Source organism: Sceloporus undulatus, unplaced genomic scaffold, assembly GCF_019175285.1.
Source record: "Sceloporus undulatus isolate JIND9_A2432 ecotype Alabama unplaced genomic scaffold, SceUnd_v1.1 scaffold_14, whole genome shotgun sequence".
NCBI classification, from domain to species: Eukaryota; Metazoa; Chordata; class Lepidosauria; order Squamata; family Phrynosomatidae; genus Sceloporus; species Sceloporus undulatus.
This window is the reverse complement of record NW_024802936.1, coordinates 2,292,489-2,315,091: the sequence shown is the minus strand read 5'-3', so window position 1 is coordinate 2,315,091 and position 22,603 is coordinate 2,292,489. Positions and strand designations below refer to the sequence as shown.

The 22,603-nt window shown below is 38.1% G+C and overlaps 1 protein-coding gene across 2 annotated transcripts in view; it reads left to right on the top strand.

The window, feature by feature from the left end:
• The window catches only part of LOC121917292 (phosphatidate phosphatase LPIN2-like), a 53,051-nt gene that overhangs the window by 15,589 nt on the left and 14,859 nt on the right, over positions 1 to 22,603 (top strand). Inside the window, exons 2-11 of one of the 2 annotated variants that reach the window (XM_042443108.1) lie at positions 5,674 to 5,871; positions 7,199 to 7,294; positions 9,245 to 9,546; positions 11,897 to 12,004; positions 13,957 to 14,080; positions 14,858 to 15,194; positions 16,152 to 16,251; positions 19,313 to 19,500; positions 21,533 to 21,626; positions 21,877 to 21,946. In XM_042443108.1, the coding sequence (XP_042299042.1) occupies positions 5,683 to 5,871; positions 7,199 to 7,294; positions 9,245 to 9,546; positions 11,897 to 12,004; positions 13,957 to 14,080; positions 14,858 to 15,194; positions 16,152 to 16,251; positions 19,313 to 19,500; positions 21,533 to 21,626; positions 21,877 to 21,946 (1,608 nt within the window). In that variant the 5' untranslated portion in view covers positions 5,674 to 5,682. The remainder of the gene's footprint in view (positions 1 to 5,673; positions 5,872 to 7,198; positions 7,295 to 9,244; positions 9,547 to 11,896; positions 12,005 to 13,956; positions 14,081 to 14,857; positions 15,195 to 16,151; positions 16,252 to 19,312; positions 19,501 to 21,532; positions 21,627 to 21,876; positions 21,947 to 22,603) is intronic. The other variant, XM_042443109.1, reaches the window with a different exon arrangement.

Below are 22,603 nucleotides of genomic sequence, written 5' to 3'. Positions count from 1 at the left end.
CTATAACAGATTTTCCCTCAGTGATATCAAGAAGGGCTATATTTCACTAAGAAAGAATACATTTACGATCTTAGGTTGTGCATTTTACGTTGACCTTGTTCAGAGCAACCTATTGTGGCATTTAACAGCTACTTTAACAGAGAGGCGTTTCATTTCTTAATCGTCTGAACATGGGTTTTTTGCACTTGTTACTTCCAGACCACTGTATTGTCTTTTTCACCCTAGCTCTTCCCATTATCTAAATTAAAGCAAAGAATAGGTTCTGTGCATTTTGTTCTCTGCTTTATTATAGTAATATTGAGACACCTAATTCAGCAATAAACTGGCATACTCAGTATGCTTGTGCAAAAGTGTGGTAACTGTGTTGACACATAACAGTATTTTAGGCATCCGGATTCTTAAACAACAATGTTGTTTAGTTGTGCCTTCTTCACTCCCACATTGTTCTTTCTGAGTACGTAAACAAGTCAGATATGGATAGTTGAGCAGTATGTATACTGAAATACAGAAATAATGCTAAGCTCCCTATGTCTGGCTAATTTACTTGCTTCTCCAAACAGGAAGAGGAAATGAGAAATGAACAGATTGCATCTATATGTAGTTTGTGCATGTTACAGTTTAATAAGCCAGCATTTCTGGGTTATCATGGTTTGTACACAGAGAATATTTTGTCTGGCTGGGATAACAGAAGTTAATAGCATCCATCATGCCTGTGAAATATGAGATTAGTCCAAACCTTTCCAAATACTGCAAATACCTAAAGTGAGATTCTAGGTCTGTCTGGTCATGTAATGATATAATAATGACAAAGCTAAAACTAAGCTAAAAATATAACACGCGAGCTGTTGTGGATAAAGATATCATTGTAGGATAAGGGAATGATACAAAATATGTCCAGTTTTTTTTTAAAAAATGTAGAAAAATTATTTTAAAAGTGTATTTCTGATTGCTTTGAGTAGGAAAACAAATAAGTAATAGTTTAACAGTTCTAGAACCTTGTTTGTTGACACACATACATCTGTTGTGTTCTGTAGTATGAATAGCAACATATCCAAGAAACCTTTAAAACTTTCTAATCAGAGCTGGAAGTATATACAATCCGCCCTTACCTTACGCAGGGGATCTGTTCCGGACGCACACACCCCCGGTAAGGAAAAAATGCGGATGCTCAAGCCCCATTCAAATGAATGGGGCTCGTACCCGCAGCAACGCGGCAGTGGCGTGTGGGGCTCATGCCATGGCAATGTGTGTCATTGTTTCCTTCTGTTGCAGCTTCCAGCGTATGCTGGAAGCCGCATAAAATGCACCCACGTAAAACGTGGCCGCACTGTATATTTGATTAACCACAACTTCTCATAGAGCATTTCCTGCTGCAGCCCCTAAATTATGGAACAGTCTGCCAGAGGAGATCCTTCTTATCACCACCTTAGATGCCTTTAAGAAGACACTAAAGACAGATCTGTTCCGGCGGGCTTTCCCATTGGATTTGATATAGAGATGACGATTAAGACCCCCCTCTCTAAGTATGATGGTATATGAACTGATGTTTGGAGATTTTAATGAACTAATAGGGATGTATAATTCAGTATTAGTATTTTATTGATTGCTTAATTATAGTGTATCATTTTAATTATGTAATCCTGCTTCGATCCTTAGAAGAGGTGGGACATATAAATAAAAATTATTATTATTATTATTATTATTATTATTATTATATCACATTTTAGGTGTCATTTTGTGGAAACAAATAATACCGATTTCTTCATTGTTTACTTGGTGTGTTCGGAGAATAAAAATGAAGTTTTTAGATATTGCACATACTTTATGTCTTTGTAATATCAAGTAGTAAGACTTATTTTCTATGTATAGTGAGCCCTTGGCTTATGCGGAGATCTGTTCTGGACCCCCCCCCCCCCATAATAATAATAATAATAATAATAATAATAATTTGTTTTATTTATATACCGCTATTCCAAGATCATAGCGGTGAACAGCAAGTAAGCTAATTAGCAAGTAAGTAAGCCAAAATGTGCTTATGCTCAAGCTCCATTCACCCCACGCGGCTCTCCACAGGTTTGAGCATATGCTCAAACCCGCATATACCGTGCCCGTGTATGATGAGGGCGCACTGTACTTTTGTTTTCATAGATAAACACTACCATTGGTTTCAACTGATTCTGCCACTTTCCCCTGCATTTGTGGGACATCCCTTCACAATGTGGTATCCTATAGGTTATTTGGTTATACCTCCTGTCAGCCCCAGTGAGTATAGTTGGTAATTAGAAACAGGAGGCATTCTGCCTCTCCCTCCCCAAATAAAGGCCCTTGACTATAAGACTTTGGGAGTAGCTGCTCTAGGAACAGGCAGTTAATATAAAACAATAAAGTCAAAGATCAATTTCCAGTCTCTCGCTTTGCAGATGCTTCATCTTGAAAATGTAAATATGAGACATTTTATTTTGGCATATGCCTTTTCCCTCTAAAGACAGTTAGCATTAGGTTTTTCGCAACCTATTTGATGGATCACTCAAAGGTGAAAAATGACTGTAAAAATGGGTAGGACTGTGTTTTGTACTAGGATCTGTTTCTCTTTCTCCACGCAAACCTTCCAACCTAGCTTGACTATAAATGCTTTCTATTTTTATTTGCCTGGGTGACATTCAGACTCAGGCTTTGTTTGTGTAGCCTGTTAATTTTCTTCTACATATCATTGCCTGACATCCTGCCATCCCATCTTGTTTTGGACTCAGCCTGCTTCCCTGAGTTTCTGTGTGCATGCTACATTCATCCTCATTCCAGCTCTTTTCAGTCAGTTCTCTTCATCATGGCTTCAATCATGCTCTTCTCTTGGATTAACATCCTATGATTCAGTCTCAGTTCTCCACTTTGTCTCTTTCAGTTCTACTATGACTTGCATTTGTTTTCACCTGTGTTAACCGATGAATGCTGGCATGCATCCATATATCCCTTACAAATTGGGGATATATATCCATGCCATGTTTCCTTTTTGCACAGATGGGCCAAGATGCAGGTAAGCAGCAAAAAAGTTAACACAAACCCAGATTAAAAAATGGTTGGGGTAAAATAGGGAAAGGAAAATTCCCATCCTTTTATCAACTTAACTAAAAGCTCATGGTAAATATTTGGCAGTGAGCAAGCATATGACTGTTCCATCTGCCTCCTGATTAGGGCCTCAAGGTAATCTACACACTCAGAAAAAGTATGTGGTAAGTACAGCAATCCTGCGATTGCATTATCTTAGAAAACATATGGGGGAAATCACATATTAACCTTAAAAGGAATGAAATGACTATAATGTTATTTGATGTAATGCAACACCATTGCCTATCACTGTAAACAGATGTTAAGTTGTGTCCATGTGACTTATCTCTTGCAAGGCTGCTGGGTCAGTCATACAGTAAAATTTCTGCATGGTTTTCTTGAGATTAGTTATTTTTAAACTGCACCACTGCTATGTTAGGAAGCAGAGAATAGCCAAGTACTGTATTCTTCTGGTAAAAATTGTATCCATTTAAAGAAAAACACACAAATATAGGTAATGTTTTAGTAGAGTGTTTAGCTGGACTGAGAATAATGGTAGAAGTGATTAGTGGTATTTACAGCTGGCCATTGCTTATGAGTGTGCCTCCTGGTATCATGATGAGTTTTAAGGCTTTTATCATATGAAGTTTAGCAAAATAGTGAACATTTTCTAACTTTTTCTAATTGTAGAAAATAATACTAATAATGGCCCAATCCTGTACATTCTTGTCAGTAAATTGCAGTAAACTCAACTGTATTTTTATTTTGATTAAACCCTTGGTTTTATGATATTTATATGCTTCCTTACACCATTAATTATTTAGGGTGACATAGGCTCACCATGTAAATATTTCAAAGAGTTCTATAAACCTCTCATACTAATCCAGCAGCACAGAATGTGAGTGCATAACTGATTTTTATTAGTAACTCTGTTACTTGTTGCATGTTTTAACTGTTACTGTTGTGCATACTATTTGTATATAATGTAGTTTAAGCCTATTCACATTTATTGGAAAGTGAGTTTTTTTGTTTTCACTAGGCTTACACTTCATAGGATAACTGCTTTAGTTCTCTTATTTCATTTTTTTATCCAGAAAGTATATAATCCATTTTGAGATCAAATAATCTTCAAGTTGGTTGACAGTTTTTGTTGTTAACTGCCATCACTTTGACATTGACTTATGGTGACCCTATGAATCAGAGTTCTTCAAGTGACCCTACCATAAACAGTTTTGCTCAGGCCCTGTAGGCTCAGAGCCATGGCTTCCTTGATTGTGTCTATCCATCTGGAATGCAGTCTTCTTGTTATCCAACTGTCTTCTATCTTAGCAAAGATTGTTCTCTCTCTTTTTTTACTCTTCTCATGATATGGCCAGAGTATGGCAGTCTCAGTTTAGTCATCTTGGCTTGTAGGGAGAGTTCAGTCTTGTTTTATTCCTTGGTTGATTTGTTTTATTGGCGGTCCATGGTATCCGTAGAACTCTTCTCCAATCCCATATTTCAGTTGAGTTGATTTTCTTTCTATCAGCTCTCTTCACTGTCCAGCTTTCCCAGCCATACATAGAAATGGGAAATGCAATGCCATGGACAATCCTAACTTTAGTATTCAATTATATATCTTTACACTTCAGAATTTTGTCTAGTTCCTTCATAGCTGCCCTTCCAATCCTAATATTCTGATTTATTGACTGCAGGCTCCAGTTTGATTAATGATGGAGCCAAGGTATGGAAAATCTTTAACTATTTTAATGTCTTCATGGTTTGCTTTAATGTTTAGTTATAAATGTGTTTTTGTGTTTTCCTCCTGTCTTTCTTCAACAATTTTTCCAAATCTGCTCTTTTCTGCTAGTAGTATGGTATCATCTGCATATCCTACATTGTTGATGTTCCCTCCTTCACTTTTCATGCCTCCTTCCTCTGAGTCTAATCCTGCTTTACATATGATAGCTTTATGTATGATATGTTTGGCATACAAGTTAAACAGATAGGGGAATAAAATGCAACATTGCTTGACATCCCTGCCAATTGGAAATAGATGTGATTTGGTACTGAGTATGAACTGTGTTTTGTTCAGTTAGATTTAATAGTAAGACTTTCACTTACAGGGCTTTTTAATGGACTTCCATGTAATAATATATAATTGTATAGCCAGAGTGTAACTGTGAATATATGTGCACAGGGAATCCTGATGTTAGCAGTTTCCTGATGTGTATACAAATCTGGGTTTGTATCTGTGTAGCCTACAAGTTGGGCCATAGTGCAACTGTGACCTGTGTTTTTCATCTTGTGTGGATGACTTGCCTGGGTCACTTCAGTTTGTTATAACATGATGATGAATTTGAGATTTTTCTTTTCCTACCTGAATGAACAAACCTAGCCTCTTAATATGATATGCATATTCACCTTTTCTCTTTACAAGTTAAATTTGTGTGCTAGTTTTTAAGTGTCCATCTAAATCTTTTCTAGCCCATTGAAGAAATTATAACAGATAATAATTATACTGTAGAACAAATTGTTCAAATCTGTTTTCCTATACTGTAGCATGGAAAATGTCTACGTAATCTCTTGAATGAAATATGTGACCTTTGAATCTAGAACAAAAGTTCCAATCCATCTCTTTTCTCCCCACAGCCTTAAAGTATGAATTACGTAGGACAGCTTGCAGGACTTTTGGTTACTGTTAAGGAACTGTACAAAGGCATCAATCAGGCTACGCTTTCAGGATGCATTGATGTAATTGTAGTTCGACAACAAGATGGTACATTCCTGTGTTCTCCATTCCATGTCCGATTTGGAAAGCTTGGGGTCTTACGTTCCAAGGAGAAAGTGGTGAGTACTGTGTATAGATGTATACAAGGTGTATAGAGATTAAAACTATTCTGTACATACACAGACCACAGCTTCAGTGTTAATGGGTCCTTGGTGAGGGGCTTTGGGAGTTTAGTATATAAATAAATAATAAATAAAAGTTTTATTTTTATACCGCCCTTCTTCAAATCAGGGCGGTGCACAACAGAAATTATACACTACAATAACCACTAGAGCAAGTACATTATACAAAAGCCATATCACAATAAAACCAAACATATTAAAAACATACAACCTCATGCCAGTCTACAATGAGCTGAGAGAGTAAGCCTGTGGGTCTATAATAATAATGCAAAGTCTTGGTGAGCTCTTCTTGAATATCTGAATCTGAAGCAAATGTGTCACAACTTTACTAAAAATGTAATGTTTTAAACAACTATGTCTGGGCCATGTGCCTTCCATTTAAACAAATGCATGATCTCACTAGTTGTATTTAGGAAACATAGTGAAACCAATTAGGAAATATCTAAATATTTTATTTTTATATATAATCATACATACAAACAATAAAAGCTCTAAGACTTAAAGTGGCAATCCTGCTTTTGTTCCTTTCTTTTAATTTGGCCTTTATGAGTATGGCGTTGCCAGCTCTTTTCTGTTGTGTCCCAACTTTAGCCAAAGAAGCATTACTGTTGTTCTTTCTTATCTTATTCAGCCTTCCTGACTTGTGTTCTTCTTACTGTAGTGGTGTACTATGTTCAGGTTGACCAGGAAGCCTGCCTGTGCAACTGAATCATATGTTCCCTGATCATACTTGCTGCAGGTGCCAGTCAGAAAAATCCAAGGAAGTGTGGTCATTCATTCAGCTCAATAATTTTGGGAGCACGTCTAGCCAGATTGCAGGGGTCAGAGGCTCTACTTTGGAGGCCATACTGTGCTGCACCTACCACTGTCCCCATACCCTACAACTCCCAAAATTTTGGCAGTCCACTTCTAGATGCCTCTAGTGAGTTGATTTACCATTTGGGGTCATTTTCAGGACAGGTAGGCCTGTTATACAGGCCATGTTTCAAATGACTTCTGGTCCCTTGAAAAAGCCCCCCCCCCCCCCCGTATTAGAAGCCTGTCACTCCCCCAGAAATGACCATTTGTGCTCTCTAGAGGCTTTGAAGGATTTGATTTGACAATTTTAGAGGCATTATTGAGTGGGGCAAAGCACTCTAAAATAACCTTTGAGTTGTATGTGGTCCGTGGCCTGCACTTACACCCTTCCTTACACAGTGGTAAACAAGGTTGTTGTAGGTATTTTTCTTGTAAGTACATAAAAAGGCAATTATGTTTTCCACAGATTGATATTGAAATCAATGGAGAAGCAGTTGATCTTCACATGAAGTTGGGTGATAATGGCGAAGCTTTCTTTGTGCAGGAAACAGAAGAAAATTTTGTAAGTAGTATAATGTAAAACTCAAGGCCTTTTGTTCAGCTAGAACTTTAATAAAGAAATAAGATCTTTCTTTAAAAGAAATAGAAAAAAGGAATAAAATCAGTTTTAAAAAGGAGTTGAATATTGTTTGCTTTCAGTCCACATGTTAAGTCACAGCATTCTCCTAATCCCTCATTTTTTGATGTTACCACACCTTTTTTCTTTCTCTTAGTTGTGCTTTCTGTTCTTAATTTTTCTTTTTAATTTTCTATTTCTTCTCATACTTGCTTTTTCTCTCTTCTTTTCCAAAATTGGAAGTTGTTTTAGCTGGGTGGTGTTAGCAGATTGCAGGGGTTGGGGGGTGTTAATTTCAGAATATATTCTGGCAAAATTTGACAAAATTTCATTCATAATCAACCTGTCAATTTGATTTTAATGCTTTTTCTAGTTCTTCTAGTTTAGTGATCCACAAACGTTGGTCCTCCAGATGTTTTGGACTTTAGCTACCAGAAGCCCCAGCTAATGTGGCCAGCAGCATGGAATTCTGGGAGCTGAAGTCCAAAACATCTGGAGGACCTAGGTGTGGGGACCACTGTTCTAGTCTATAGAATTGCTTAACATTTCCCAATACCACATTTGGGGCTCTAATTAATGTTATTTATAACTTGATTTCTCATTGTTAAAATAACAATTGTTGTGTTACTGATGTCAGAAGTAAGATTTATCATTGTAGTCCTTGTTATTTTAAGTTTTAAAAATTCAAATACATGAGGGTATATTCTCTTTCAGCTTTGCTCACTGGGTTTCTCTGTAAAGCAGCAGATGAAGCCTAGGGCAGGGAGGTAAAGATGCAGTAAACTATTGGACTTTCACCCCCTTGACCAGGTGACCTATCTCACAGTCTGTTTGGTTTGAGCATGTGCATTTGAGGATGGTACACTCAGGAGGGATGATATCTACCACCTTGGCCATTTTTCCATCCCATGTTCAACCAATTCAATCTAATTATCTGTCATGGTATCAAGAAAATCCTAAAGAACTATCAGGAAACCACCTGGATCTGTCAGTCTCCTGGGACTGCCTCCCACCCTGCTAGGGCCCCAAATTCCAGTAGGTCTAAACCCCACCATATATTCAGCCATCTGCAACAAAACAAATTAGACATTTTTTCTACTCCAAGATCATCACTATCTAATCACCAATACAGCAAAGAAAATTAGGTCCAGAGTGTATCAAACAGTATGAATTGGGCTAGATACCACTTGGGACATAGCCCTGATTATCATGGCAATACATAAAGTACTGAACCACAGGGAAGTATGAATGATTAAATCCTCTAGCACAACAAGCTGAAGGAAGTCATAACACTGCTGATATCACTCCAAATTTCTCAGAAAAGAAGACTTAAACAGCAGAATGGACAGTACCATCAACAGAATCCCTATTTTTGTCTTGCCTTGTTGCAAGCATTTGGCAGTACTTTTGGTTTAGGTGTAATATTAAGATGCAGGTAATACAAATGGAAGGGGGCACTTATTATCTCCTTCTGAGTGGGGAAAAGGGTATATGAGCACAAAGCTTGCTGCATCTTTTTCTTGCTATCATCAACTGTGGCTTAATATGAAATTTGAATATAATTTAGGAGTACAAAACTTGGTGACTGTTTTGACAATCCTGGACATATTTTATATCCAGAAATTCACATGTGTCTGTGTGTGTCAGCATTCAATATTATGTGTCTGTGTGTGTCAACATTCACTATTTGTCTAGAAAGAGAGGAATTTTTTTAACCTTTAGGCAGTTTCTCCACTTTTGAGGATTTGAGTGAAACTTACGTCTGGGCATCGTGACATGTTTTTGGAATCCCACATAAATTTGGACCTGCAACATGTGTGTCATATATTTATAATAGTCTAGTAATGCATATGTAATGCAAGTTATAGTCATTCTTGCCTAAATTACTTTTTAAAGGAAGAAGTACCTGCTCATCTGGCTACATCTCCAATACCCACAGAAGCACAGTTCTTCAAAGATACTGATGATTATTTGTTAAAGTCGGGTGCAAATGAAAGGATGTATCCAAGATCAGAAATCCCACAGATTGAAGAAACAGAGCCTATTTTTTCTTCTGGGTCAGTGAAGAAGAAGAAACGGAGGAAAAGAAAATGTAAACAAGATGCCAAGAAGGAAGATCAAATTTCTTCTCTTGGAATGGAAGAAGTCTTTGAAATGGAAATAAGCTCAGATGATGAGAGAAGTGTTCAGCCTGTGAGGTAAATGTTCACTTGCCTAAACTGTCACATTATGAAAAGCTCCATAGTGATATGTGTCTTACCGTATATACTCATGTATAAGACGACTTCTGAGGGCAGGTTTTGGGAGCAAAATAATATATTTTGATATGACCCATGGATAAGTCGAGAGTCAAACTTAGGGGCATGTAACAAAGGATCTAAATGGAGGGGAAAACAACACCACTTCACTTCCTTCTTCTCCCTCTCTGGACCTCTCCCAAGAGTCACAGTCTGGCCATGCAAAATGTGGAAAAGGGGGGCACAGACCTCCGATTTCCCTCCATTCCCCACAACTTCCCCAAGGCTGATGGTTTGCAAAAAGGGGAACAGACCTCTGATTTCTCTCGTCTCTCTCTTTCCTCCCTTCTCCACAATTTTACCAAGGCTCACAGAGAAATATTACCGTCTTGTCTCGTATATACGTCTACCTAGGATTTTGGAGCCCATTTTTGTGCTTAATATTTTTGACTTGTAGACGAGTTTATAAGGTATATTTCACATTGTGAAATTCAAAAAGAAATTTTCTCAAATTTTATGATAATACTGTTTAATGTCTTAATGTTTAGATATTCAAAGTAAATAATAACATTTGAATCAAAAAGAGCTAGGTGAATGAATAATAGTAAAAGTTATAGTATCACAATTATGTTTAATTACAACAGAATTTTTATCAGGATAGACATACTGTACTTTTCTAACACCATAATTATCCACTTGAGATTATTTTTATTATTGTCAAACAGGAAAAATTAAAAAGTCTTATAAATGTGTGACATTAAACATACTTAACTCATTACTAAGTAAGTACACTACATTCCATAAATTTATTATGTACAGTGTGCCTTTTGTTTATGTGGGGGATCCGTTCCGGACTCCCCCGCATAAAACAAATAACGCCTATGCTCAAGCCCCATTTAAACGAATGGGGCTCGTGCACGTGGCGGTGCGGCAGCAGATGCACACCCCATTCATCCCTATGGGACGTGCCACCCCTTCCTCCCGTAAAGTGTGCCTGCATATGACGCGGGCGCACTGTACATATTTAATCTCATACATTTATATGAGTTTTTCATTTTTACTGTTTGACAATAATAAAAATAAAATTCTAAGTGAATAATTATGGTGTTAGAGATATGTATCTATATTGATAACAATTCAGTTGTAATATAATTGTGCATACTATAACCTTTGTCATTATTCATTCACTCACAGTAACTGTTTTTGATTGATACAAATATTATTTACTCTTGATATGAATCTCCAAACATTAAGTAGTTAATTTAAACAGTGTTGTGGTAACTTTGGGAAAAATTTCTTTTGGGATTCCACATATTGGAGCAACTGAAGATACCTTTGTGAAGTCAAAGGCTTTCATGGCCGGCATCCATAGTTTTGTGTGGTTTTTTCGGGCCATGTGGCTCTTCTAGAACATGGCCACATGGCCCGAAAAAACCCACAAAAACTATAAAGATACCTTTGTATATAAGGGACAAAATGTTTCCATACAAAAACACAAAAGGTAATTGTGCAGCATATTTTTCTAGACTGGAGTGGGACTCATTTAACGTCCAAATGTTGCTGGACTGCAGATCACAGCAGTCCTAGCCAGAAAATTCAGTGGTGAGAAATTCTGAGTAGCAGTTCAACAATATCTGGAGGAGCATGTGAATCCCAGCCATGGTTTAAACCTAGAAGAAAAAATACAGTCTATCATAGAGAAGCTTTGGGACAAATCTGGTTCTGAAGGCACACATATCATTTTTTTCCATGCTGAGGCACAAAGAGATGCTCTTTAACCCTCCCAGATATCATGTGATAGTGAACAGTTTTCTGCCACAGCCTTTGCTGCTTTTTCTCTCCCTCTTCTTCCCCCCTCTCTCTGTGTGAAAGAAACTCTTTTTTGCCTCTGGCACAGCTCACAGTGTTGATTATATTATTTAGATCAAAATACAGTGGACCCTTAGTATCGGCAGGTTGGCAATCTGTGAATTTGACGACCCGCAGCTTGCCACTGCTCTTATTACTCAATGGCAGGGCTTGCACATGGATGTGCTAATGTGGGTGTTCACATCTTGCTACCATTACATAATATGGGATGCGACCATCTGTGTTTTTTGCCATCCATGTGAAGGCTCAGAATCAATCCCCTGTGGATGGGAAGGATCCACTGTATAGCCCCTTTTGAAAAGGAATTGTTGATCTATAAGGGAGGGTTGTCTCACAGCTTTCCTTTCATTTTTTTAACCCTTTGAGCATGTTAGCTACACTATGTTATCATGATTATTTCTGGAGACCTCATTTTTAATATGCTAATTCTTTATTTCCATAGAAGTTCTTCAGATTCTCCACCAAAAGATGAAGAATATAAAGAATCATTGATTTACCATTCAAAAGACCATTACCCTTTGTCAGATGGAGACTGGTCTCCTTTGGAGAAGTAGGTCATTTTCATATGAAGAACGGTGATATTACAGACTAATGATTTTCTGACATTAATATTATATAAGATGTAGCTATTTGCATCTGATTTCTACTGCTGTGGTTTACTGTATTTCCAAAGATGATGTTTTCCTGCATTTAACTACTAAGCTTTCCTCATCGTAACATCTGATGTTAGAAGCTTTTTAAGGGTATGGGGAAGCCGTTACCTTAGTAACAGTGGGAACTCTTTTATGATATTTTGGTATTCTGAGCACTTTTCATATATCCTGAAATTGGCCAAGAACTAAAGCCCCTGTGCTTTGTAACTGAGAAGGATTGAATTTTTAGTGTTCATAGCCTGAGTGGAGTCAGCCAGACATGGCTCTTGGAATTCCAAGAAAAGGAGGCTGAAGAGGAACAATTGGAGGTTTGACTATCCAGCTGTCAAAATAGGATCAGTTAGAAATAGACAAAGGGTTAGAGATAGGAATGGATATGATCAAAATAGATGGAGATAGATATTTAGTTGGATGGCAGCTAACAGGGTAGTGATGCACGGAGTAAAGAGTTCAAGGAAAATCTGAGATTTTGGTTCAGACTGAGTTGTTACCTTGAAATACATATGGGCCAGTGTCAAGTGATACATTTAACCTGTTTGTCAACATGCCTTTAGTAAAGCCTACTTGTCTGCCCTAGGTAGATCTGCAATAATATCAGCCAGTATCAGTTACCTGTTCTTTTCAACAGTGGTGTATTTTAGCCATAGTAGAAGAGGGCAAATTGGAGAATGGTCATAGTAACAAGAAGATAGCCCACTGAAAGCTTGTGACACAAAGACTCCCTAAAGTATTGTAAACTGAATTGGTATGAGAAAGTAAAATAGAAATGGACAGTAACGGAGTTATGAAATCATACTGGACAAATCAAAGAATGTTCTTCCTTTGAGGCTTTAAAAACTATACTTCCTCCCTAAAAGAATACCATATATACTCGACTATAAGTTGAGAAATTTATGCCCCAAAATTGACTCTAAAATTTTGAGTAGACTTATATAAGGGTGAGTATATCAGTAGTGCTTAGAAAGGTCCTAAAGCAAGCAAGCTTGATGCCCCAATCTCCAGTGAACACCAATTCTTTCTTCCTGCAATCTGTTTTGCAAGCCTTTGCTTCCTAACATTTAAATTCACTTGCTTTTCTCTCTGCTCCGTTTTGCAAGCCCTGGCTTCCTGTGGAAAAACCTCTCCATTTAAATCCACTTGCTTCTCTCTCTGCTCCTATGGAAACAACTCTCCATTTAAATCCACTTGCTTCCTTTCTCAATCCAATGTTAAAACCTCGCCTTCAGCACCTGGGAATTGATTGGGAGAGGTACAGAGAAGGAGAAGGAGGGATGGAAGTGGTATTTCCCCCTTTCCATCCTTCCTTATAGCCCCCTAAGTTTTATTCTCGACTTGCCCATGGGTCATATGAAAATCTAGGATTTTGACCCTGAAACCTTCCCTCGACTTCTACATGAGATCAACTTGGTACACGAGTATATACGGTACAACCCATTTTTAGCTACAACCTGGATTGCAAGTTTCATACAATGTATTTGCATTACTATGAATATTCCAGTATAGTGTTTTTTTAAAGTTGGCTGTGTCTTACTTCTATTCATTCCTATAAAATAGGAACAATTTGGTGACAGGGAGAAGTGTGTGTGTGTGTGTGTGTGTGTGAGAGAGAGAGAGAGAGAGAGAGAGAGATAACATATTTAAATTGTAATAAATCTGTTTAGAAAAATCAACATTAATTCATTTGTTGTAGTTTTTAGTTTTACTCTCTTATATCACAGTCTGGAACCCCAACTTGGCTTTCTGCCTTTGTACTGAACAAGTGGGCCTCTATTATACTGGAGAAAACAAATTGTAAAAGGAGATGTACAACGAATGCCTTGATACACAACTTTGTTGTTGCTTTTTACAGCCAAATTTGCAAGTCAACTTGTCCTAAAAGTGATTCAGAACTGGAAGTCAAACCTGCAGAGAGCTTACTTAGAACAGAGTCTCACATGGAATGGACATGGGGCGGCTTTCCAGAATCTACCAAGGTAAATATATTTATAAATAGATGTTTTTTTTTTTAAGGAGCATGTCTCATATGCTGAAAAACATGAGCTGTTGTGAATACTATTTTAGTAGAAATAACATGGATGCAGCCCCCTCTTGTGGTAAAAATTATTGATCCTCTTCTAAAAGAAGTTGTAAATAAATTTTGTATGTCTTGCATTACTGTGTATGTGACTGAACAAAGGAGTATCCTGCATAGCTCCTGCTATAGTATTTTGTGCCCCTGGCATCTCATGGCTGCTTGGGAATGGTTTTATTGTCATTTTTGGTGGGTAGGTAGTGCTAAATCTGGGAACAAATTAAGCAAAAGATCCAGTCGTTTGGTTGATGCAGATTGTGTGTCCTAAATGATAACAGCTTGCAATCTAGAGTAATTTTTCCTATTGTATCTTAGAAATCTAGACTTTAAAAATATTAAAGGTATAAATAGCTGCCTATAATATGCATGGTCACTTTAAATTATCATAATTTTATTTTGTATCTTTCTTGGGCATTGTGATGTTGAAGGCTTTCACGGCCGACATCCATAGTTTTCTCTGGGTTTTCTGGGCAATGAGGCTGCGTTCTGGAAGAGTTTATGCCTGATGTTTCACCTGCATCTGTGGCTGGCTTTCTGTGGCTCTCATGGACATTATTTGCGTAGAGTTATGCAAAATGAATTGGTATTCATATTGGAATTGTCTATATTATTATATAATACAGATAATGAATGAGATCAAGACATTTTTTAAAAAAAAAATTGATGATTTCCCTTTCAGATAAGCAAGAAGGAAAAATGGGAACATCCTAGAACAGCCACCATTGCTCCATCAGAGAAGACTCATTTCAGAGTTATATCTAGCATCGATGCAGTTGAAGATGATGTTTTGGTTAATGAGTCTGTCTGTACCGTCCTAAAACCTGAACCAAGAACTCACCCGCTACTTAAGGAGTTAGATATTAAAGAGAGACTTAGTACTGTACCAACAGAACCTGTTTTGGAAATACTCCAAAGTTCACCAGTATTAGAGTCTGATACTATCCCCAGTCCATTGGTAGATTCTCCATCAGATATTAAACCACCAGCAAAACTTGATTCTCCATCAAAGAAAAAAGGTATCTACCTTTGACTGGATTCCTGTTAACTAAATACATTTCTGTTTCTGCTTCTCTCCAAATATTTAACCCTTTTGTAGTAAATAGTGCTGTCTGTGTTTTTGCTGTTTTAGCCTTGGTTGCAACCATTTATTCAGCATTGCATAAATAATTAGGAATGGCTAACTGAGGCCTGAAAGAGAAAGGTGAAAAAAGCTCACTTCTGGGTGGCTTGGGGTATGGTAATTTTATGCCCCCAAGCTGCCTGGACCCAGAAAAGCTGCCCTAAAAAGGAGCAGTAAAAATTGCTCCTTTTCAGATGGCTGTTCGGAACCACAGCGGCAGGGCAGATTGGGGCCACACACATGCAGTTACTGCAGCTCTAGGGCAAGTGGCTCCAAGGAAGCCTCAATCCTCCCTTTTTGGTCGGTCTGTTTTGCCCTTTAGAGATCAAATTTTAAATCTCTCAGCATAAAGCTTATACTGTTTTCTTTTTCTCCTTCTGCAATGGAGGATATAAATTCATATTAAATAAAAACTGTACAGAGATTTAAAATGAATGTGTTACAATTAATTTCTCACATTTTAACACAAATGCTTAAATAGTCCTAAAGGCAATTCTGTGGATTGTAGTAACTTATAATAACTGGAGCCCTAAGTATGTGTGTGAAAGGGAGACTGAGGGAAGGTGACTTTGCCATTCTCTCCTTTCCTTTGTAACATTTCTTTTGTAACAAAAGCATTTCTGAAGGAAGCTTCCTAAAGATTATGGGATGGAATGAAGGAGCTGGGTGGTGGTGGTGAATTGCCCTAATCAAGTTGAAGCAGTTCTTATGGCTCACTCATTAATTTTTTGTTCATCAAAAATTCTGACAATGAACACTTTGTGGAAATGTTACAATTTAGTGGTTTTTAATAAGCCTTTGCTGCCTTTTAATATATATTAATCTCTTGTCTAAAATGCACCCTTTCTTTCAGGAATACATAAGAGAAGCCAGCACCAAGGACCAGATGACATATATTTGGATGACCTGACAGCTTTGGAACCTGAGGTTGCTGCTCTTTATTTTCCCAAAAGGTATTTTGGGCACAGTCTGGCACACTTAAACATTTAGCTATATGCAGTTCTTCAAATGGATGTGAAAATGAATTCTAAAACTTTTTCTAGAAGGAAATAGATTCTTTAAGAATTTTTTGGTTTGCAAACCAGAAAAGTAAGCAGAGGCTTAAATAGGTCTTAGAAAATGCTTGTTTTAGCTTTGCTTTAAAGAAGTTTGAATCAAAGTTTCAAACAGTGTGCAGGCTCTTATATAAGCAGAAGAATAAGAAGTGCTGCCCCCTACCTGTTACAGAACTTTCTTAATATTTAAGGCATCCTTCCAAAGCCTGGTGTCCTCTAAGTCAGTTGGACTATAATGCTGTAGTTCTCTTTAACCTCAGCCAACATGACCAGCAGTTAAGAATTATACAAAATGAAGTCTAAAACATCTGGAGGACACCAGGGTAGAGAAGGCTGCTTTAAGTGTCAGTAGTATGAGTGATTCTTTTGTTCTGATCAATAGATTTTTTTAATGCAAAGCACTGAACTTTAAGGCATGGTACTTTTGACTTGTATATCGTACGAGCATTTAAAATACAAATAAATAAAATATAGTCTTGCATGCTAAGCTCACCTGCTCCTTATTTTCTATGCAGTCAGTTTCAATGTTTTTTACTCTGTCTTCTTCCTGCATAGGTTTTGAGTGTCACTGATATACTGAAGAAGAAATTAATTATTTATCATAATTTTAAGGATGCATTCCATAAACCACTTATTTTCATCTTTCTAGATTACTGCACTGCACTCTTATAGCGCTGCTATTCCACTTTTACTGTTCTGGCTGCCTCTTGTTGCATTCTGGGATTTGCAGTTTAAGGAAGGGCATTTAGAATTCTCAGCCAGAGAGCTATTAGGCCTCACTGAACTACAAACCCCAGAATGCAACAGGAGGCAGCCAGAGCAGTTAACATGGAATAGCAGCACTGTAGGAGTGTAGTGCAGTAATGTGGTTAGATTTCCCCTTTCTACTAAAGAAGAAACATTTCAAAATAAGTTATAGAACATCTTTAAATTCATCTCACTTTTTACACAGACAATTAAGCCATCCAATCCAACCTCCTGCCATGCAGGAATGCACAAAGCACTCCTAGCAGATGGCTATCCAGGCTCTGTTAATAACCTCTGAAGAAGGAGACTCTGACACACTCTGAGGCAGCCTATTCCACTGTCAAACAGCTCTTACTCTCAGGAAGTTCTTCCTAATGTTGAGGTGGAATCTCTTTTCCTGTAGTTTGCATCCATTGCTCTGTGTCTTAGTTTTTGAAGCAGCAGAAAATAAGTTTGCTGCCTTTCAAATGTTTAAATGTAGCTACCATGTCACCTCTCAACCTTCTCTTCTTCTACCTAGCCCCCTAAGCTTCCATCATAGGGCATGGTTTCCAGACTTTTAAAAAGAATGCCGCTGTACTTTCTTCTGTTGTGATAGCCTAAGCCATTTCTAGCTTTATTTCCCAAGTCACACACTGAAAGTCCCTCCCACACTGCCACCATATTTGGCTTGTTATAAAGTGACCAAGTTGTTGCTCTTGTCAGTACATACTGGGAAGCAAAAATATTGTAAAGAAGCAAAAATGCCTTTTCTGCCTGATGGTCTCTAAGGCCCGTTACAAACGGGCAGGAAAGTACGCTCGGAGCGCGTACTAGGGTTAGAAAGGGGCGGTGCTTCCGCACCCCCTAACCCTAGTGCGCGCTCTGTGCGCACAAAATGGCGGCTGCCGTTCCACACGGCCGCTGCCATGAGGACATCACGACCGTGCCGCCTCTATACGGGGCAGAGCAGACGTGACATCCTCGCTCCGCGCCAGGGAGCTCCTTCCTGGTTTGGTCCGCTGGGCGCAGCCTGCACACGGCTGCACCCAGCGGACCAAAGGAGAAAGGGGCCAAGCGGCCCCTTTCTCCTCCTCCCCGCTGCCGCGGGGTGTCCTTGGGGCTTGAAGCCCCAGGACACCCCTTTCCAGGCTTCAGGGAAGGGGCCTTTTGCCACTTCCCCGCAGCCTGAAAAGCAGTGGATCGGGGCCTCAGCGGCTGCCGCTCTGAACACTGAGGCCCCGATACAGCAGGGAAAGGGGCGGGTGCAGCCCGCCCCAAACGGGCAGTCTGTAACCCGCCTAACTCACAGAATTGGGTTACCCTGCACATGCTCAGTGCATCTTCAGAACCTTCTGGATTAGTTCCATGTGCTTTTGTGTGGTAGATTCTCCCACCCTCAGCTTTAGCCCTCACTGTTCCTGCTTATTTACCTCAGTTCCTTTTTGTCTGCCACATGAGCAGCATCAGAGGAAGCTCCCTAGCATATTTGTCTCTTTTTTCAGAAAATATTTGCAGTTCAATGAATTTGGCTAGGTCTTTGATGATTTCGCCATTACCTTCTGATTTGGCTTCTTGAGATTTATTCAGCTTTGAGCTGGCTTGTCTATCACTGTTCTTTCGAACATCCCTCAGCTCAGCTCTTCTCTCAGTCTCTTGATAACTGAGTTGGCCCATTCATCATTGTCAGCTTTCTTTATTAGTCAAGATAGTGTTGTCTGCTTCTTTTAAGAGGTCTCCTTACTGTAGGACTAAATTGCCTGATTGTGATGGCCACTCCTGGTGTCTCGTGTGCCTAGGAAAGAAGCATAATGTGCGAACATACACTCACTGCAAGGTGTTTACACCCCAGGCCCCAAAGAATTTGGAATCATGCCTAAAGGCTGTGCTATTTGAGCAGGCCCTAAAACCACACAACTCTAATGACAACAGTGTCTGCTCCATTTTTGCTAGTACACATATTTTTGTAAGCAGTTTCCTCATATCATGTGTTTTCTGTACATATTCTAATACATGCTTTTTTGGAGCACATTTGTCTCCTATATATGTACCTTGTACACATTTTTTGTTCGATGAATATTGTCACATAATTCTTAAAAGAGCAAATGCTGAAGTCTCTCTTTCTGGCACACAAGTCCAGTCAGGAATGGTAAACATGATACGCTTGTTTCAAAAGGCAATGAACAGAAGTATCCCCATTTACAAAAGTAAATGTCTACTTTACTGTTTTCAGTGACTCTGATCCAGGTACCAGGCAGTGGGTGGAGTCTGATACCCTTTCTGGTTCCCAGTCTCCACAGTCAGTGGGAAGTGCTGCTGCAGATAGTGGTACAGAGTGCATGTCCGATTCTGCAATGGATTTGCCTGACGTCACATTATCTCTTTGTGGAGGTCTTAGTGAAAATGGGGAAATATCTAAAGGTATGTACGAATGCCCTGTTTTAAAATAAGGTTTTGTAGCATTAATTTGCATAACTTTTAAATAATAATTTATTATGAAACAAAATGCATAATCAACATGTAGCACATATGAAGTGTTTTAAGAATTTGCTTCACCATTAATATAGCTCAATTTCAGGGGTCAATCTACTGTTAGCATTTTCACAAAATACTATTGTATTTCTATTTTGGCATTTGGAGTTTCTTACTGGCTGTTATATTAGTGAGTGAGTTTGAGGGCTAAGTTATCACTTGATAAATGATATTGTCCTTCAGAATTACCCCTGTGTTTCATCATGAGATACGTCTACCTTTCCATATAAAAATTATGGTGTTAGGTGATTTCTCTGCCCCATATCAAGAAAATTCCCTGAAGTTGTGTGATCTACCCTAATCACTGTATTTTCCATACCACTGAGAAACTATACCTAAGAGTTGGGGAACCTTGAGAACCAGTATGGAGTCTTGGATTCCATCCCAGGAGAAATGAAAGGCAGGGTATAAATCCAATAAATAAAATAAAAATATGGGGTGTAGTGTTGTGGATTGCAGCAGCTCAGAGGGACTGGTGAAAACTAGAGCCCTGCCATACATGCAGTAGAAGTACTTTCCTCTTATCACAAGCATCTTTGGATGCAAGGTGATCATGCCAACAAGTATGAAAAAATGTACAGGTAATAAAAATTTTGCCTGTTTACATGTATCAGAATGATGAAGTGGTAAGTAGGAAGCTGTCTGCTTAGAAGAAGCTGTTATATTAGCTATGCTTATTGTAGTGGAGCCTTTAAAACTACAGTTAAGTGCTTGAATAAGAAAATTAGTGAATTCTAGCTAAACAAATGTTTATAAAGTGCAATGAAGACATTTAGAGGCAAATGATTTTTAAATAGTCACAGTACTGTTTTATCTGAATGGTGCCATCAGACTTTCTTCTGGAAATTCTGTAAGTTGTATATACAGTGGAACAATTGTATAAATATGTGCTGTGGTATAAAGCTGCAGCCATTAACATTTCCTTCTTCTTGATAGCAAATTAACATTTGATCTATGTTGTAAAACTGTTTCATAAATAAACTGACATTTAAAAAGAAACAGTTTAGTTTAAGATACATGGCTTCTCCTTCACCTTTTTCTGCATTAAACCACTGTCTGTCTTTGAAGCCTTCTGTATATTCGCCATGGACATAAACATGAGAAATGAGAATAGATGAGGAACACTTGTTACAGGAATGTCTCATTTTGTTTTAGCATATTGCTTACTTTTTTACCCCATTGATCATTCCATGTTTGAGGCAATTGGTAGTAAGACTATTGAGTTTCAAAACAAGGTGGTATTGACCTATATCATGGGATGGAATGTGTAACCTCCTACTGAGACATTATATATGTAAAACACTGGGAAGTGCTAATACATCTCTTTCTTCCTGGCACATTTTATATCATGAAAAGCTCCAATCTTTCTATAGGACATATAGTGGACCCTTGTTATATGCTGGGGTTTGGTTCCAAGATCCCCCATGGATAACAAAACCCATGTATGCTCAGATCCTATTAAATACAAATTGGTGTATAAGAAGGGTCAACTGTACTTCTGAAATTGAATCAGTATTCCATCTAGAAGAATATTCTGCTTTTCAAGGAGATCAGTAACAGGACAGAGAACTCCATTCCTGTTTTTTCCACTTCTAGCTTAATTCCAAGTGGCTGTTTATTTTCTTTTTTGTTGAAAGCTACTTTTCAGGCTTTTATGCCAACTTTCCTCGTTATTGCCTTCAAAGAGTTTATGTGAGACTGTTTGAATTTGAATTGGAAGGTACTAGGAAATATATTCAGCAGGTGGCAGTATGTATAGGCTTTTTAATATCTGGACAGAATATAAATATTTAATTTAGATCAATCCACTTGTAAATAGCCTGTAATGGTACAGTTACTATAACAAGAAGTAGATTAAGTCATTGTTTGTAAACAGGAGCAAAACATTTTAATCAACTGATACAATCTCTTTGTATTGCAGAAAAATTTATGGAGCATATCATTACTTACCATGAATTTGCTGAAAACCCAGGACTTATAGACAGCCCTAATCTGGTAATAAGGATATATAACAGGTAATATTCCCTGACTCTTCTATTTCTTTTGCTACAGTGTTTCATAATAATTTAACTTTTGTGAATAATTTTTGCCAATTTGCAAATGTTGTCCTGCAGTAGTTACACTTTATCAAATCTGCCAAAGGAATTAGAAAAGACTATCACAACTAAGGCACTCATCTGTGTTTAACATAGTTACCATACTTCTACTGAGAATATGTTTTGTACTAGAGCCATACTTTTAAAAAAGCTGTTCTCTGTATAACAGGTATTATAATTGGGCATTGGCTGCTCCCATGATTCTCAGCTTGCAAGTGTTCCAAAAGAGCTTGCCACAGGTAATTCCATGACAGTAAATACTGCAGTCACCAGCTTTGATCAACCATAGGGGCAGAGTAGAATAGCAAAGGTCATGCTCTCTTCTCACAGCAGAGTCACAATGGAAGCAGGAGTTGAGGTGATATGGTGTGCAAATTTAGGTTGTGCCTTATAACATGTATTTGGTGCATCTCCTTATTTTGTGAGGGGAAAAGCATTGCAAATGACACAGAATAAGATACAACTGACACCGTACACTCCCTCTGAAAATTGTATACCTGCATGATGCAGCAGTTACATTTAGGAAAAAAGATTCCATCTGCATGAATAGGACCTTTTTTCCTAAGCAGAATTATTGGGTGAGATGGAGAAAGAATGGGGAGGGCTTACTGTAGATGTGTGTAAATTAGTAGTAAGGATGGATGGATGAAAATGAATGGGGTTGCATGTGTGTGTGAAAGGAATTTGTCATCCCCACCTCAGTCTTCCCCATTGCTGGTATTTTCTTGCTAGTGTATTTTCTTGCTATTATTGTGATTTGGCTCCTATTACTGGTCATCCAGTGAACTGGAAAAGGAAACAACTACAAAATCAGAGTACTCCATAAAAAAGGAGTGGCAGGCACTGGTTTGACAAAGATATCTTGTAACGTGCTTTAATGGAGTGGTTCTGATAGA